General features: G+C 46.7%; 1 protein-coding gene across 1 annotated transcript in view; it reads left to right on the top strand.

The window, feature by feature from the left end:
- The first annotated feature begins 1209 nt into the window (after positions 1–1209).
- SMARCAD1 (SNF2 related chromatin remodeling ATPase with DExD box 1) overlaps positions 1210–14425 on the top strand; it is a 47464-nt gene continuing 34248 nt past the window's right edge. Inside the window, exons 1-2 of the mRNA XM_075090835.1 lie at positions 1210–1463; positions 1737–2006. Of these exons, the coding sequence (XP_074946936.1) occupies positions 1805–2006 (202 nt within the window). The 5' untranslated portion in view covers positions 1210–1463; positions 1737–1804. The remainder of the gene's footprint in view (positions 1464–1736; positions 2007–14425) is intronic.

Genomic DNA, 14425 nt, shown 5'->3' with positions numbered 1-14425 from the left:
ATTATAATGATGATGATGACGATTCAGTCCGAGGTAGGCAAGACCTAGATTTGCTCACTACTGCTGATAGAAACTGATTTTGATAGAAAGAAATTTCCAGGTCGAGGTAATGTCTGCGTGGGTGGCATTTCTGGAAATACCTGGATCACCTCCAGCATTCAGGCTGTAGCAAGTTTGTCAGACAACGCAGCCAGCCCTGCCTCAGCCCAGCCGCCTGGCAGTAACGCTCACAGCTGCACATAACCCAGCAGAGTACAGCCACGACCCTCGCTTCGGCGTTCGGGCTACTGCAATTTAAATGGCAAATAATGTCAATGGTGCAGGAGCTGTCTGCGAGCCCGGCGCTGCAGAGCTGGCGCGACAGATGGGGAAGTGGCTTTTCTTCTGTTTTTCTGTTAGCTAGCACAACCTCTCCAAAACGTTTTTAATAGCTGTTGCACCTGGCTCCACAGTATAATACTTGCTCGTTTCTGCCAGGCCTTGAAGCGCTTTGTTTCACAGGTGGCTGGTATTTGAAGGACAGATGTGCAAATGTACTTTCAGTACCTCTCTGCCGCTTACGGTACTTAAGGACGCCATTTCAAGCCTGGCAACGTTCTCAGTGCCAGGCCAGCTAACCCCGCGGGCCTTTGCCCGCACGGACCACGCCGCACGCGCGCCGCTGCCACGTGGCGTGAAGTGAAATCCGGACTGAGGCAGCGGCTCCTGACCCGACACTTCCGAAGGAGTGGTTTTTCCCATCTGTCCTGCCAAAGGGACGCAGTCCTGGAGGCGTGTTGAGCAACCCAGGCTGAGCACTGCCTTAAATCCTGTGGTTTAGGGCTCTAGAGCTTTTATGACGGTCTTTTCGCAGCCCCCCCGCCCCAGCCGCGGGGTGGGGGTTGGTGGTGGCAGAGGAGCACGCGCCCACTCGCCGTCACAACGGCGCTCGCGCCGTGCCGGGGGCGGGAAGCTGCAAACCCGCTTTGCCCCCGCGGCAGCGCCGCCGCGCGAGGCGGCGGGGCGAGCCCAGCCCCCGGAGGAGGCACCGCCCCACGGGGAGCCCCGCTCCCCCCACACGGGGCCCCCGTGAAGCCGCCGCCGCCCCCGCAGGGGCCGGCAGTCACCCCGCGCGCGGGCAGGGAACCAACTCGCGCCGCTCGCGAGGTAAGAACCGCCAAGGCGCACGCGCCCGCGCGCGCCATCCGGGCGAGGTGATTGGCGGAGAATGGGACTGTGACGTCATAGCGAAGCGCCGACGCCACCGCGCATCAGCTCTGCAGGGAGCGGGTTGTTGCCGCCGCTATCGGGGAGCGTTGTGCTCCCCACCGCCCCCTCCTTCCGTCCCCGCCGCCGCGGCGGCCGCCGGGTGCCTCGGGGCTCCGCTCGGCACGGCCCGGCCCGGCCCGTGTCGCTGCCGCTCCCTCTCCCTCCGTCCCTCGCCCGCCCGCGGCCCCCCCGGTGCCGGCTGCGGCGCGCGGCAGGTGGGTGCGGGGCCCGTCGGTGCAGGGTCCCGGGGGGCGCCGGCCGTCGCGGGGACGGAGGGTGCCGCGGGAACGGGAGGGGATCGGGAGCGGAGCGGCGGGCGGGCAGGTGCCTCCCGCCGCCCGGCAGCGCCGCCGGCCGCCCGTTTCCCTGGGAACGGGGATACGCGCCCGGTTAGCGGGGCCCTCCTTCCCGCCACCCCCACCCCCCCCGGTCACCTCACCGGCGTCGTTCTGAGCCGTGTCTGATGCGCCGCGTGTTCCCCCTTCCAGCCTCTCCCCACAGAAACCGCCGGCCGAGCCCGCCGCCCCTCCCGCAGACCGGCGCCGTAGGGGGGAACATGAGTCTCTACAACTTGGACCGCTTTCGCTTTGAGAGGAAGAGAAGAAACGGGGCGCAGGAAACCGTGTCTCCTTCGGCGGCCCCGTCGCGGCCCGGCAGCTCTGCCGCCGCGGGTGCCGCTGCTGGCGGCGAGGAGGACGAAGCTACGGACGACAGCAACAGGCCAGATACTCCAGCTTCGGATGCGGCGGAAATAACTGGTGAGTCAGCTGTTTGCATGTGGCGTAACAGCGGTGCAAGTCACTTCTAGAAATAAAATAATTATTGTATTTTGGCTTTTTTTCCCCCCTCTTTCCTTGTTTTACAAATGTGCTTTTCTATGCACACGTACTTCACAGCAGTTTACACAAAAGTTACCTTCTTTGTAATGGCGCTTGCTCTCATCGAACCTGTGCACTTACAGTCAAGTCAGAAACCCTCTGGTAACTAAAGCTGAAATGATGTTTTTCAGCTATGATTTATCTGTTTAAAGTATGTTATTCCTTCCTATTTGTTAATTATCTTTACTCATACTTATTTTACGCTAACGTAGCATCTCAGGGATTTCAAAGGAAGAAAAACCCTGACCTTTAGTTGTGTGATAAATGTAATGATACACATAGATTTTTCGCTAGAGGCCCAGGCTAACGCAATGTGGAACTTGACAGATAAAACTGAAAAGAAGAAAACAGTTTATTTTCAGTTGGGCCTGGTTTTGTAAAGACCTGAGAAACCTGCTGCTGATTCTCTTAAGCTGATTGTGTTAATGGTTTTGTAGCAGTGTTTGTACTCTCTTTTTCACAGTAGCTTGTGGTTTTTTTGGAAGTGTGAAAAACTTGCCTGTGTAGTAATTATTGGTTTGTTTGGCTGATACGCTAGAGATGTGCTGTTTCATCAGCTGATACTAATAAACAACTGTAAGGGCTGTCAGCTGTATAATCACATCCACCAGTAGCTTTCCTGTTACTGAAGGAGTAAGAGTAGAAGAACAAAAATTACTTGTTGCTGATTATTTTATACTTTTGGGGCATTGCATACAACTTTTGATACAGATGTCAGGATACAAGTGTTATTGGAGAGATTGGACAGACTTTGACTATGTATTCAGTCAGTAACAGAGCAACGATATCGGTCGGCGTTGTTTAACTACATTTGTTTTGCGTACAGCTTTCCCTTGGTGGAAGGCAGTTTATTGCAGTACCTTATCTATATGATAACAGAACCTTTCATGTACAAGGAGAAATTCTTCTTTTAAAGGTGAGCCAAATCAGTATTACAGTAGATTGATATTTGCTATCCTGTGAATTTTGGTTTTGTGCAAGTTGCTGTTTTCAGTTGACAGGAGTGCTCTCGTGTTTACATTAGTAAATATCAATCAGTGCTTTATGTTTAAAAAACAACAAAAATCCTTTAAATCTTGGCTAGAGAGTTGCTGGTCTGGAGTTAAGTGGCCTGTCCACCAACAGAGAGGTTGTTTTGGTTGCAGGGAGAACTTAGCACAAGAAGCAAGCAGCTGTTAGTTGTGGCTTCTGCGTGTGTGCGTTATTTAATGGGTTGCATGAAAAAAAGGGCACTCTACAGAAGCGCACTTTAGAACAGGTGGCAGTGTCTTGCTTGTGATAAGTCACCGCCTTGTGCAGTGTAGAGTTACTGAATGCAGGTATTCTTCTTGGATTGTGAACACGTGAAGTAATGGATGGTGCTTCTTGTTCCGTGGCTTTCTGATTTTTAAAAATATTATTGTATTTTCCTGTTAATCTGCCTGTGCCCTTGACCTTGTCAGTGGAAGCATGTAGGCAGACCATAACTACCAAGGCCAACAAACTTTGGAGCCTGTTTGTTTTCCAAAATACTGGTCTCCCTTGGCTTATATCCTATGGGGTAGGACTGAGGAGGAGGCAGAATGTAATATATAATTTAGAGGCATGAGTATGAGTTTAGATATGAGGTAATAAAAGGAAAGATGAAGGACAGCCTGGAAGATGAGCTGTTTTTTTCCACAAGGCTAAGTAATTGTGAGGAAAACTAGTGGGAGATGGCGGTAGCTACCAGTAAAGCAGTGTAAGTGCAGACAAAATTGCAGCAAGTAGCTAACTTAAATAAGAGTTCATGTGCACAGATGCTGATGTAGAACTGGGGTACTAATATTTAAGATGGAGTTGTGAGTACTAGTACTTTGCATTTACGTAATGTTTTGTCTTTCACAGATGTTGAGTGTTTAAAGAAGATGGTGTGGGATGGTGACTCTTTTTTTCACTTATTTGCACATCATTGTTCTCTAACCCATTTAAAGGAATTAATTAACCATTTAAAAAATAAAATTAACCATTCCATGATTCATATGATTCTTTGAAAGTGTTAGGTTGGAAGGGACCTTTACAGGTCATCTAGTCTAACCCCCCCTGCAGTGAGCAGGGACATCTTTCACTAGATCAGGTTACTCAGAGCCCCGTCCAGCCTGACCTTGAATGTTTCCATGGATGGGGCATCTGCCACCTCTCTGGGCAACCTGCTCCAGTGTTTTACCACCCTCAGTGTAAAAAATTTTCTTCCTTATATCCGGTCTACATCTACCCTCCTTTATGTCCTGTCACAACAGGCCTTGCTGAAGAGGTTACCCCTATCCTACCTATAGTCCCCCTTTAAGTACGGAAAGGCCGCAATAAGGTCTCCCCGCAGCCTTCTCTTCTTGAGGCTGAACCACCCCAACTCTTTCTGCCTGTCCTCATAGGAGAGGTGCTCCAGCCCTCAGGTCATTTTTGTGGCCCTCCTCTGGACCTGCTCCAACAGGTCCATGTCCTTCCTGTGCTGAGGGCTCCAGAGCTGGACGCAGCACTGCAGGTGGGGTCTCACCAGAGCGCAGTAGAGGGGCAGGATCACCTCCCTTGACCTGCTGGCCACGCTGCGCTTGATGCAGCCCAGGATACAGCTGGCCTTCTGGGCTGTGAGCACACATTGTTGGCTCATGACCAGCTTTTCATTCACTAGTACTCCACAGTCCTTCTCTGCAGGGCTGCTCTCAATCTCTTCATCCCCCAGCCTGTGTTGATACTGGGGGTTGCCCCGACCCAGGTGCGGGACCTTGCACTTGGTCTTATTGAACCTCATGAGGTTCTCACAGGCCCACCTCTACAGCTTGTCCAGGTCTCTGCAGATGACACCACATCCTTCTGGTGTATCAACTGGACTGCTCAGCTTGGTGTCAGCAGCAAACTTGCTGAGGGTGCACTTGATCCCACTGTCTATGTCATTGATGAAGATATTAAATAGTACCTGTCCCAGTACAGACCCCTGAGGGACACCACTCATTACCAGTCTCCATCTGGATATTGACCCATTGACCACTACCCTCTGGATGTGACCATCCAGCCAGTTCCTTATCCACCAAACAGTCTACCCATCAAATCCACATCTCTCCAGTTTAGAGAGAAGGATGCTGTGGGGGGACCATGTCAAAGGCCTTACAGAAGTCTAGATAGATGACATCCATAGCTCTTCCCTTGTCCACTGATGTAGTCACTCCGTCACAGAAGGCCGCTAGGTTGGTCAGGCAGGACTTACCCTTGGTGAAGCCATGCTGGCTGCCTCTGATCACCTCCCTGTCATCCATGTGCTTTAGCTTAGCTTCTAAGAGGATCTGTTCCATGATCTTCCAAGGCACAGAGGTGAGGCTGACAGGTCGGTAGTTCCCTCGGTCCTCCTTTCTACCCTTTTAAAAGATGGGCGCGATGTTTCCCTTTTTCTGGTCTCCAGGGACTTCACCTGACTGCCATGACTTTTCAAATATCACGGAGAGTGGCTTAACAACTCCATCAGCCAGTTCCCTCAGGACTTTGGGATGCAGTTCATCAGGTCCCATAGACTTGTGCACATCCAGGTTCCTCAGACAGTCATGAACGTGATCTTCCCTCACAGTGGGAAGGGCTTTATCCCCCTGTTCTCCATCCTGTGGCCCATCGGCTTGGGAGGGGTGAGGAGAGAGGTTACCAGTGAAGACTGAGGCAAAAAAGTTGAGTACCTCAGCCTTCTCACCTGTTGATACTAGGCCATTTAGTATCTACATCTATAGAAGTTAACTGAAAAGAAAACACTCAAATTTCGTCTGCAGGATATGAGACACTTAAATGTAAAACAGGAAATTAGACTTGACTGGTAGATGCCTGCCCTCCTTGTTTCCTAATTAGCGTTAGGATGACAGAAGTTTTCTTGCATTGGGTCAAATAAACTGGGCAGCTATTTGTTTTTTATCTTGTATTATTGTGGAAAAGATACAGAGATAACCAGCTTGTGGCACTGTGTGCTCGCTGTACTGCTAAATATAAAAGTCAAAGTATGGAGTTCTTTTGTATAAGTAGCAGTTTACACCAATTTAACAAAAAATAACTTGCCCTAATGCTCAATAATCATGTGAGGAGAACAATTACTTGTATTTCTTCTGTAGATAAACACAGTGGATTCACAAAATATTGGTACATGAAACTTGGGAAACAAGAACAGTGTGTTCTTTTTCAGTTATGCAAACAAAAAAAATTACTAAATAGCTGATGGGCTTTTTTGGTCCTATTTCATTTGGTATCACACAGTTGTATTGTGTACATAAAAAGAATTTTGAAATCAGACTTTTTCCTTCAGGAGCACAAATGGTTCAGTGTAATTTCCTAGGGATTTCTTTGGATTTCTGGTTTGTCACGTGTCCCAAAATATGCATCTAACAAAAAATATGATTGTTTTAATTTCTTTCATCTTAGAAAAAATAGTCACGTGATGTCTGTTGTGTCATAAAACACCATTATCTTAGCTATGCTGTTTTGTTTTCCCAGAACAAACTAATGTTGATAGATTGTTCTGCACCCTGGGTATGTACATACGTAATGCTTCTTGTTGCTTTGTATTGAACATGCATACCTTACACTTCAATAAGCAATTTGTAGGATGATGGCCAGAAGAATTTGTTGTCTTTATACAGTTTTATATATTCAGAATTTCACAGGCTTGCAGTGATTTTGCAGCCAAGTTGTAGGTGGTAGTTCTGAATGCTGTTTAACTGAGGGGTAGAAACCAACTGCGGGGGCAGTTATCAAATTGTGTCTGAAAGATACCTTTCTAAAGAGTTGGAAAAATGCATTGGAGTGGGTTACTACAATTTTCTGTAAAAATTGGTATTTACTAAATAATACATGCATTTGGCTTCTGTCAGTCTGTTAAGAAAACAGTGAAGCTATCTTCTTAATTTTCAATTAGATGTTTCAAATTATGTAAATAGCCTGGTGTGCTGAGATAATGAGATTATTCCAATTATAGAAATGGAGCAGAACTGTATTAGAACTACTTAAATTGGAATAATTACCATGATGAATTCAGAGACTTGTATTCAAAAAACATGCTTACAAAGCTTCAACAATGAATTGAAATAAAAGTTGCAGATGAAACTAAACTACTATATATAATCCTGTTATTGGTGGTTGGGGTTTTTGATATTCTCTCTGTACAATTTAAATAACCCAAGTGACTGCACTTTCAGGTTACGATGTTCAGAGTGTCACATCATTCACTTGCACTGGGACTGCTTTTGTTTTTTTTTGTTCCTGTCTGTTGTCACTTTCTTTATGATCTGAGGAAGTCATGTGTCTTGCTTATGTCACAGTTCATAGAGTATAATTCTGCTTAAAGCATTTCTGGAAAAAAGTAATGACTGCAGTACCTAGTGAACTTTTCTGAGGATTCATGAGAAGATATGTTGAAGTAATCATCATTTTAAAATAGCCTGTTTAAGGAGCACCCTAGAGTAACACTGATATCTGGGATTATTTTAGCAAATGAAAAAGGCTTTCCTTTGAAAATGGAGTATTAATTAGCTTGTAGACCTGAGCAGCATGCATTTGGTACTGCTTTCCAAAACTAGGTGGAAATTACTTTCCATTTGACAATGTTTATTGTGCAGCGTCAGTAAATGTGGTAAGCCTCTACGTATTACCCCAGTTTTGTTTTTATCTGGGAGAGAAGAGGTTGGCTTTCCCTGAGTGTGATGTGTGGTGTGTGTAGGAGGCTATATTTAGAATTATAGGGCAATGTATTTTGGCTCTGCACTAGGTATATGCTTCCTGAAAGACCGAGTGAGTATGATTTTAAAAAAAAAAAAATTCAAGGTCAAGTTCTTTCAAGAGTGGTTGAAGCTGTGAATTTACTGACTAAGCTAAACAAAATATTTGCTGTAACACTATGAAAACAGTTGCATTTGAATACCTTCATCCGTAACTTAACGCGGTCTCCATATAATATATAGTTTGATCTGGTTATTCTCATGCAGTCTCTTTGTACGAAAGCAAAAATCAGTTGTAGGGTTTTGTTTTTGTCATTTACACCTCCAGATAGGGGTACTTATGCGTGTTCTTATTTCTGGCCTTAGAGTTAAACACCAGTCTGATGATTGCAGGCATTCTTCAATAGTCCTTTTTAATTGCTTATAACCAGGAAATTCTGCCTCCAACAATTACATGCTGTGGCAATAACTGTTTATTCTGTTGCTATCCACAAAGTTATAATTTCCTCTAAATACGAGGACTTCTTATTACACATGTGATTTCTGCCTGTACCGCCTGCCCATTAATAAGGGATTCAGCTCAGTGGAATAGGTGTAGGAGGGGGAGAAGGAAATACTGCTTGTTTCTTTTTTGAGAGGGAGAATACTTTTTTCCAGGTAACTCAGCATTTCATAGGTATAAGAGTTAGGAGTTGTCACAAAGAATGGACAGCAATTACTATTTAAAGTAAAAATAAAATAAGTCATCAAGTGAAACAGTAAATGCTCATTTAAACTTCTTCCAAGGTTTATATTTTAAAGAATAAAATAATTTGTAAGACCATGTTTTTGTAAACTTTCCTTTTAAAAAAGTAGTAAGGATGCCTCTTAACAAAGCTGTCATGCGTACCTGTCACTTGCATGTCATACTACTTGCAGGAGGAATATATTTGGAATATGGGCTAACCTACATAGCAAAGATCATGCAAACTGGCTTGATGAATTCTGTTAATTCAGCAGAGATGTGAACTTCTCATGTTTCTTATAGAGTGGTTTTGATATTTTCATTCACATCATCTTATGCATCTCATATTTCTGTCCTATTGTGACAGCCCTTGCTCAGCTAGTCCAACTTGGTAACCTGCAGAATTTTTTTGCTTTATTTCTCTTTGCTAGAGAGGAATTGCTGGAATAAATTTGCCTACATCTGTATTAGATTTAAACATAAAAATGTTTGATACATTCCCAGAGGTGTCTCTTGCCCTTCTCCTGTATTCATCTGAAAACTTATATGGTTTTCAGATCAAGCAAAGGAACTGTGTCAAGGACAACACAACTCCTTCTAAACATGCATGGATAAAAGAAGGTACCACTGAGGAGCTTGCTACTGCCAACATGTTGGTCTCGGTTGCAGGGAGGCCTGTCTTTGGACAGTATGCTACTGCTTCAGAACTAGTAATTTTTAGGCCCTCCTACGTTTACACATGTATGGGTTTTTCAAGATAACAAGATTACTTTGCAAAGTGAGACTTCTGCCTCTTCTAAAAATCGTTACCATAATCCTCTATCATGGCTTGAAAGTGATAGAAAAGGTTTAGATTTTTATCATAACAATTAAAATTGAAGCCTTTTCTCACAGATGAAGGAATTAGACTCCATTTCTATACTTCTGCTCAATTCTGCATTTGATTATCAGGTGAATTTATTTTAGCATCTTCCTGTGTCTAATCTCTGCTGGCAAATCAGCTTTGAAAACTGGTATTATGCTCTGTAGTAACTTGGCTCAGCAAGTTTCTACATTAGTGAACAGAGGCAGAAGAAACTACCTTTATTTCCAGCTGAAATAAACTACTTTTAGTGCCAGAGTTAGCTGCTGAGAAGGCACCACTGGTGCTTGGATTACAGGTACATGAGTTTTAGGAAAGGACTGATGGAGCAGAGAGGATGCTTATGGTGCTGTATTTGTGTTGTAAGGATGTAAAATCCTTTTGTATGAGGACTTACACTGACAGTTCTATCATTAAAACTCAACTCTCCCAGGAGTTTTTTAGCTGACTCCCCTGTGTAATGGTTTTGGCCAGCTTTCTTATTCATGATTCAAAGCTCTTTGGTGTAGGAAATTTGTGGAGACTTTTTTCACCCATCCACCACCCCAGTTCAGGGTATATTATCGTCTGTTGCCCTTCATTGAGGCTCCTAATAAACCATAACTCTTCTTTCTCTAATTGTGGGGTCTCTTCTACCTGTTCTCTCTTGCTCTGTGTTCTCACCCATCTTCTTATAACATAAATCAGATGCTATCAACAGTGGGGACCTTCTGTTTGTTCGATACAAGCCACATAGGTGGGTTTTGTTGTGTCTTGTCACAGGGTAGAAAGCTCATCTTTGCACAGAGCCACAGTGGTGGATGAAGGAGCCTGAATAACCTAATGGGAGGAATGTCCCTTGCCCTGGCTTCTCCCAGGGCTGTCACAGGAGGGCTGTCAGCCCCATGAGTCAACAGCAAGGCTGTTGGGAGCACCATTCAGACTGAGGGGGATTGCTACCTCTGGCAGTATGGGTTTTATGAAATGCAAGTAAGAGCTTTTTAGGTTTGTATGGGATGTTTAAGGGGAGGAATTGAAGGTGGGGAATGGGAGGGATCAGAGTGTTTGAAGAGGAACAAGTGTGGGGAAGACAGAGGGTTAAGGGGATAACGGGTCAGTTAAATGTAGACAGGTCAGTAGGCTTGTCTAGCCATGCCCTGTTTGTGATCACCATAGTCCTGTCGTCTTGTTAAAATCCTCTTCTAGCTAATTTTCTGGGTGAGGGGAATCAGTTCTGTGTGCATGGGGGTCTAAGTGCCAGCAGCTGGCGTGAGGACCAGGGTCCCATGTGCCTGGCATGCCAGCAGCTGGAGGGACCAAAGGGAGTGGAAAATCAAGTGACAGCCAGCATGGGCCATGGAGGACTGTGTATGTTGTGCCACCCCCATGTACAGCCGCTGCAGAGGGAGTTGGGGGTACCAGAGGATGAGCCAGCAAGCAGGTGAAACAGTGTGGGAAGCCAAGGAGGGACCAGAGGGTCTGAGTCGCCCATTTGTGTGTGGGACAGGCCGAAACGAGGGGACCCCCTGCCAGCCACTGGCTACGGGGTGGAGAGATCCATGGTGAGCCTGTGCATGGGGGTCTGTGCTGACAACTGGAGTGGGGCATGGGCCCTGGGGGCTCTGGTGCCAGCAAGTGAGGAGACTGGGGCTCCATCCTGGGTGGACTGGATGTCTAAGGCCAGCGACTGAATGGGTCCCTGGTGTGCATGCGTGTGTTTGCTGCCAGTGGACCTTTGTCCTGATGAGCCAGGAGGGGAGCAGGAGGTGGCTGTTGTTTGTGTGCCCCTGGTTCTGGAGCAGAGAAATGAGTGTGGGCTGGGTGGCAGCAGCAGATAGGGGTAAAACTTGCTGATCACCTGGGAACTTGGTGGCTCATGGCTTGGAGGGGCGCACTCTTAGCTGTATAAAAAACTGGCTGGATGGCCAAGCCCAGAGAGTTGTGGTGAATCCAGTTGGCGACCAGTCACAGGCGGGGTTCCCCAGGGCTCAGTTTTGGGGCCAGTCTTGTTTAATATCTTTACCAATGACCTGGATGGGGGAATCAAGTGCACCCTCAGTATGTTTGCAGGCAACACCAAGTTGGGCAGGAGTGTCGATCTGCTTGAGGGCAGGAAGGCCCTGCAGAGGGACCTGGACAGGCTGGATCGATGGGCCGAGGCCAACTGGGGTTCAACAAGGCTCAGTGCTGGGTCCTGCACTTTGGTCACAACAACCCCATGCAACACTCCAGGCTTGGGGAAGAGTGGCTGGAGAGCTGCCTGGCGGAGAAGGACCTGGGGTTGTTGGTCGACATCTGGCTGAACATGAGCCAGCAGTGTGCCCAGGTGGCCAAGAAGGCCAACAGCATCCTGGCTTGTATCAGGAATAGTGTGGCCAGCAGGAGTAGAGAAGTGATCGTGCCCCTGTACTCGGCACTGGTGAGGCCGCAGCTCGAATGCTCTGTTTAGTTTTGGGCCCCTCACTACAAGAGGGACATTGATGGTGCTGGAGCGTGTCCAGAGAAGGGCAACGAAGCTGGTGAAGGGTCTGGAGAGCAGGTCTTATGAGGAGTGGTCAAGGGAACTGTGTTATTTAGCCTGGAGAAGAGGAGGCTGAGGGGAGACCTTCTCGCTCTCTACAACTACCTGAAAGGAGGTTGTAGTGAGGTGGGTGTTGGTCTCTTCTCCCAGGTCCCTAGTGATAGAACGAGAGGAAATGGCCTCAAATTGCATCAGGGGAGGTTTAGATTGGATATTAGGAAAAATTTCTTTACTGAAAGAGTGGTAAAGCGTTGGAACAGACTGCCCAGAGAGGTGGTGGAGTCAGCATCCCTGGGGGTGTTCAAAAAACGTATAGATGTTGCACTTCAGGGCATGGTTTAAGAGGCATGGTGGTGTTGGGTTGACAGTTGAACTTGATCTTAGAAGTCTTTTTCAACCTTAATGATTCCATGATCCTAAGCAGATTCTTCTCTGGGATGAAAGACAAACCCCTTCTTATTAAACTGGTCAGTTAAAAATATGGAAATGCCAGATTATAGAGTTTTTTAGATGGAAATTAAAATATGGGTTTTCCTACTGAAACAGGATGCCAAAACAAGACAATTCTTACTTGTTGTAACTAATTCCCTGTCAGACTGATGTTCTTTCATGAATTAAAAGCTGAGATAATGATAATTATGTGTTCTTCCTTCTCACTCCTCTGTTTTCAAACTGATGGACTAATGCCTGGTTAGAATTGTGTTTTATGTTTTTGATAGCATTTTTCCTATGTATAGCTAAGGTCATCTGAAGACTTAAGGCTTCAACCATTGCTTTTTTAAACTGTCGTTGAACCTTTATTTACATTTCCTCATGGATATTAAAGAAGGTTGAGTTACGCTCACTCCCATCCCTTTAACTAGTGTTAAGCTCCATTTTCAAGTTTTCTTCCTTTTCAGTAGTGTACTATGTAACACTTGGTACCATATTTTTTTAGTTTATTGGGTACTTTTACCTTTCAAAGCGGTATCACCTGGCAGTTTCCTTTGTCAGCAAATTACTTGTACTTTTATGATTTCTTTGTTTCTACCAAATGCTGTGTGGTGGGTTGACTCTGGCTGGATGCCAGGTGCCCACCAAAGCTGCTCTATCACTCCCTTCCCCAGCTGGACAGGGGGAGAGAAAATGTGACAAAAGGCTCGTGAGTCAAGATAAGAACAGGGAGAGATCACTCAGCAGTTACCATCGCAGGCAAAACAGGCTTGACTTGGGGAAATTACCTTAATTTATTACTAATCAAAACAAAGTAGGGTAATGAGAAATAAAATCAATCTTAAAACACCTTCCCCCACCCTTCCCTTCTTCTCAGGCTTAACCTCACTGCTGATTTTTCTCTACCTCCTTCCCCCTCAGTGGCGCAGGGGGACAGGGAATGGGGGTTGTGGCCAGTTCATCACACGTTGTCTCTGCTGCTCCTTCCTCCTCAGGGGAGGACTCCTCACGCTCTCCCCTTGCTCCAATGTGGGGTCCCTCCCACAGGAGACAGTCCTCTGTGGACTTCTCCAATGTGGGTCCTTCCCATGGGCTACAATTCTTCATGAACTGTTCCAGTATGGGCCCTTTCCATGGGGTGCAGTCCTTGAGGAACAGGCTGCTCCAGCGTGGGTCCCCCGCAGGGTCACAAGTCCTGCCAGCAAACCTGCTCCAGTGTGGGCTCTTCTCTCCATGGGTCCACAGGTCCTGCCAGGAGCCTGCTCCAGTGTGGGCTTCCCACGGGGTCACAGACTCCGTCGGGAGCATCCACCCGCTTTGGCGTGGGGTCCTCCACAGGCTGCAGTTGGATAACTGCTGCATGACTAACGTCCCTGGGCTGCAGGGGGACAGCCTGCCTCACCATGGTCTTCACCATGGGCTGCAGGGCAATCTGTTCCAGACCCTGGAGAACCCCTTCTGCTGCTCCTTCTTCACTGACCTTGGTGTCTGCAGAGTTGTGTGTCTCACATATTCTCACTCCTTTCTCTGGCTGCATTTACCCAGGTTTTTTTTGTTCCCTCTTCTTAAATACATTATCCCAGAGGCACTACCACCATTGCTGATGGGCTCGGCCTTGGCCAGCAGTGGGTCTGTCTTGGAGCCAGCTGGCATTAGCTGTGTCAGATATGGGGGAAGCTTCTAGCAGCTGCTTACAGAAGCCACCCCTGTAGCCCTGCTGCTACCAAAACCTTGCCTCACAAACCCAATACATGCTGCCACAGTGAGTTATTTTAAATTTATTTTCTGCAAGATTACTTTTATACAGAAAGTGCTCTCTGCAGCTGTCACATTCTCTGCTCCGTGCATTCTTCTTTCTCTCTTCAGTCGTATGCCTCCAGGGTACATAATTTGTCTGGTCTTAAACAAAATTACTCAGCTAACCAGCTATGCTTTCTTTCCAGCACTGGCGGTAAACATGGTATAGTAGTAGAAAGGAATGAAGTCTTCAATGTGTGCGGCTGCTGCACTAGGTCAGGCTAGGTACGGTTCTTGGCTCATACCTTTTTGCAAAACGCCTTGAGTGCTTTTCTTCTATTATTA

The sequence above is a fragment of the Phalacrocorax aristotelis genome, chromosome 4, assembly GCF_949628215.1.
Source record: "Phalacrocorax aristotelis chromosome 4, bGulAri2.1, whole genome shotgun sequence".
NCBI classification, from domain to species: Eukaryota; Metazoa; Chordata; class Aves; order Suliformes; family Phalacrocoracidae; genus Phalacrocorax; species Phalacrocorax aristotelis.
Note: the sequence above shows the minus strand (reverse complement) of the source record. Positions and strands in the feature narration are given on the sequence as shown.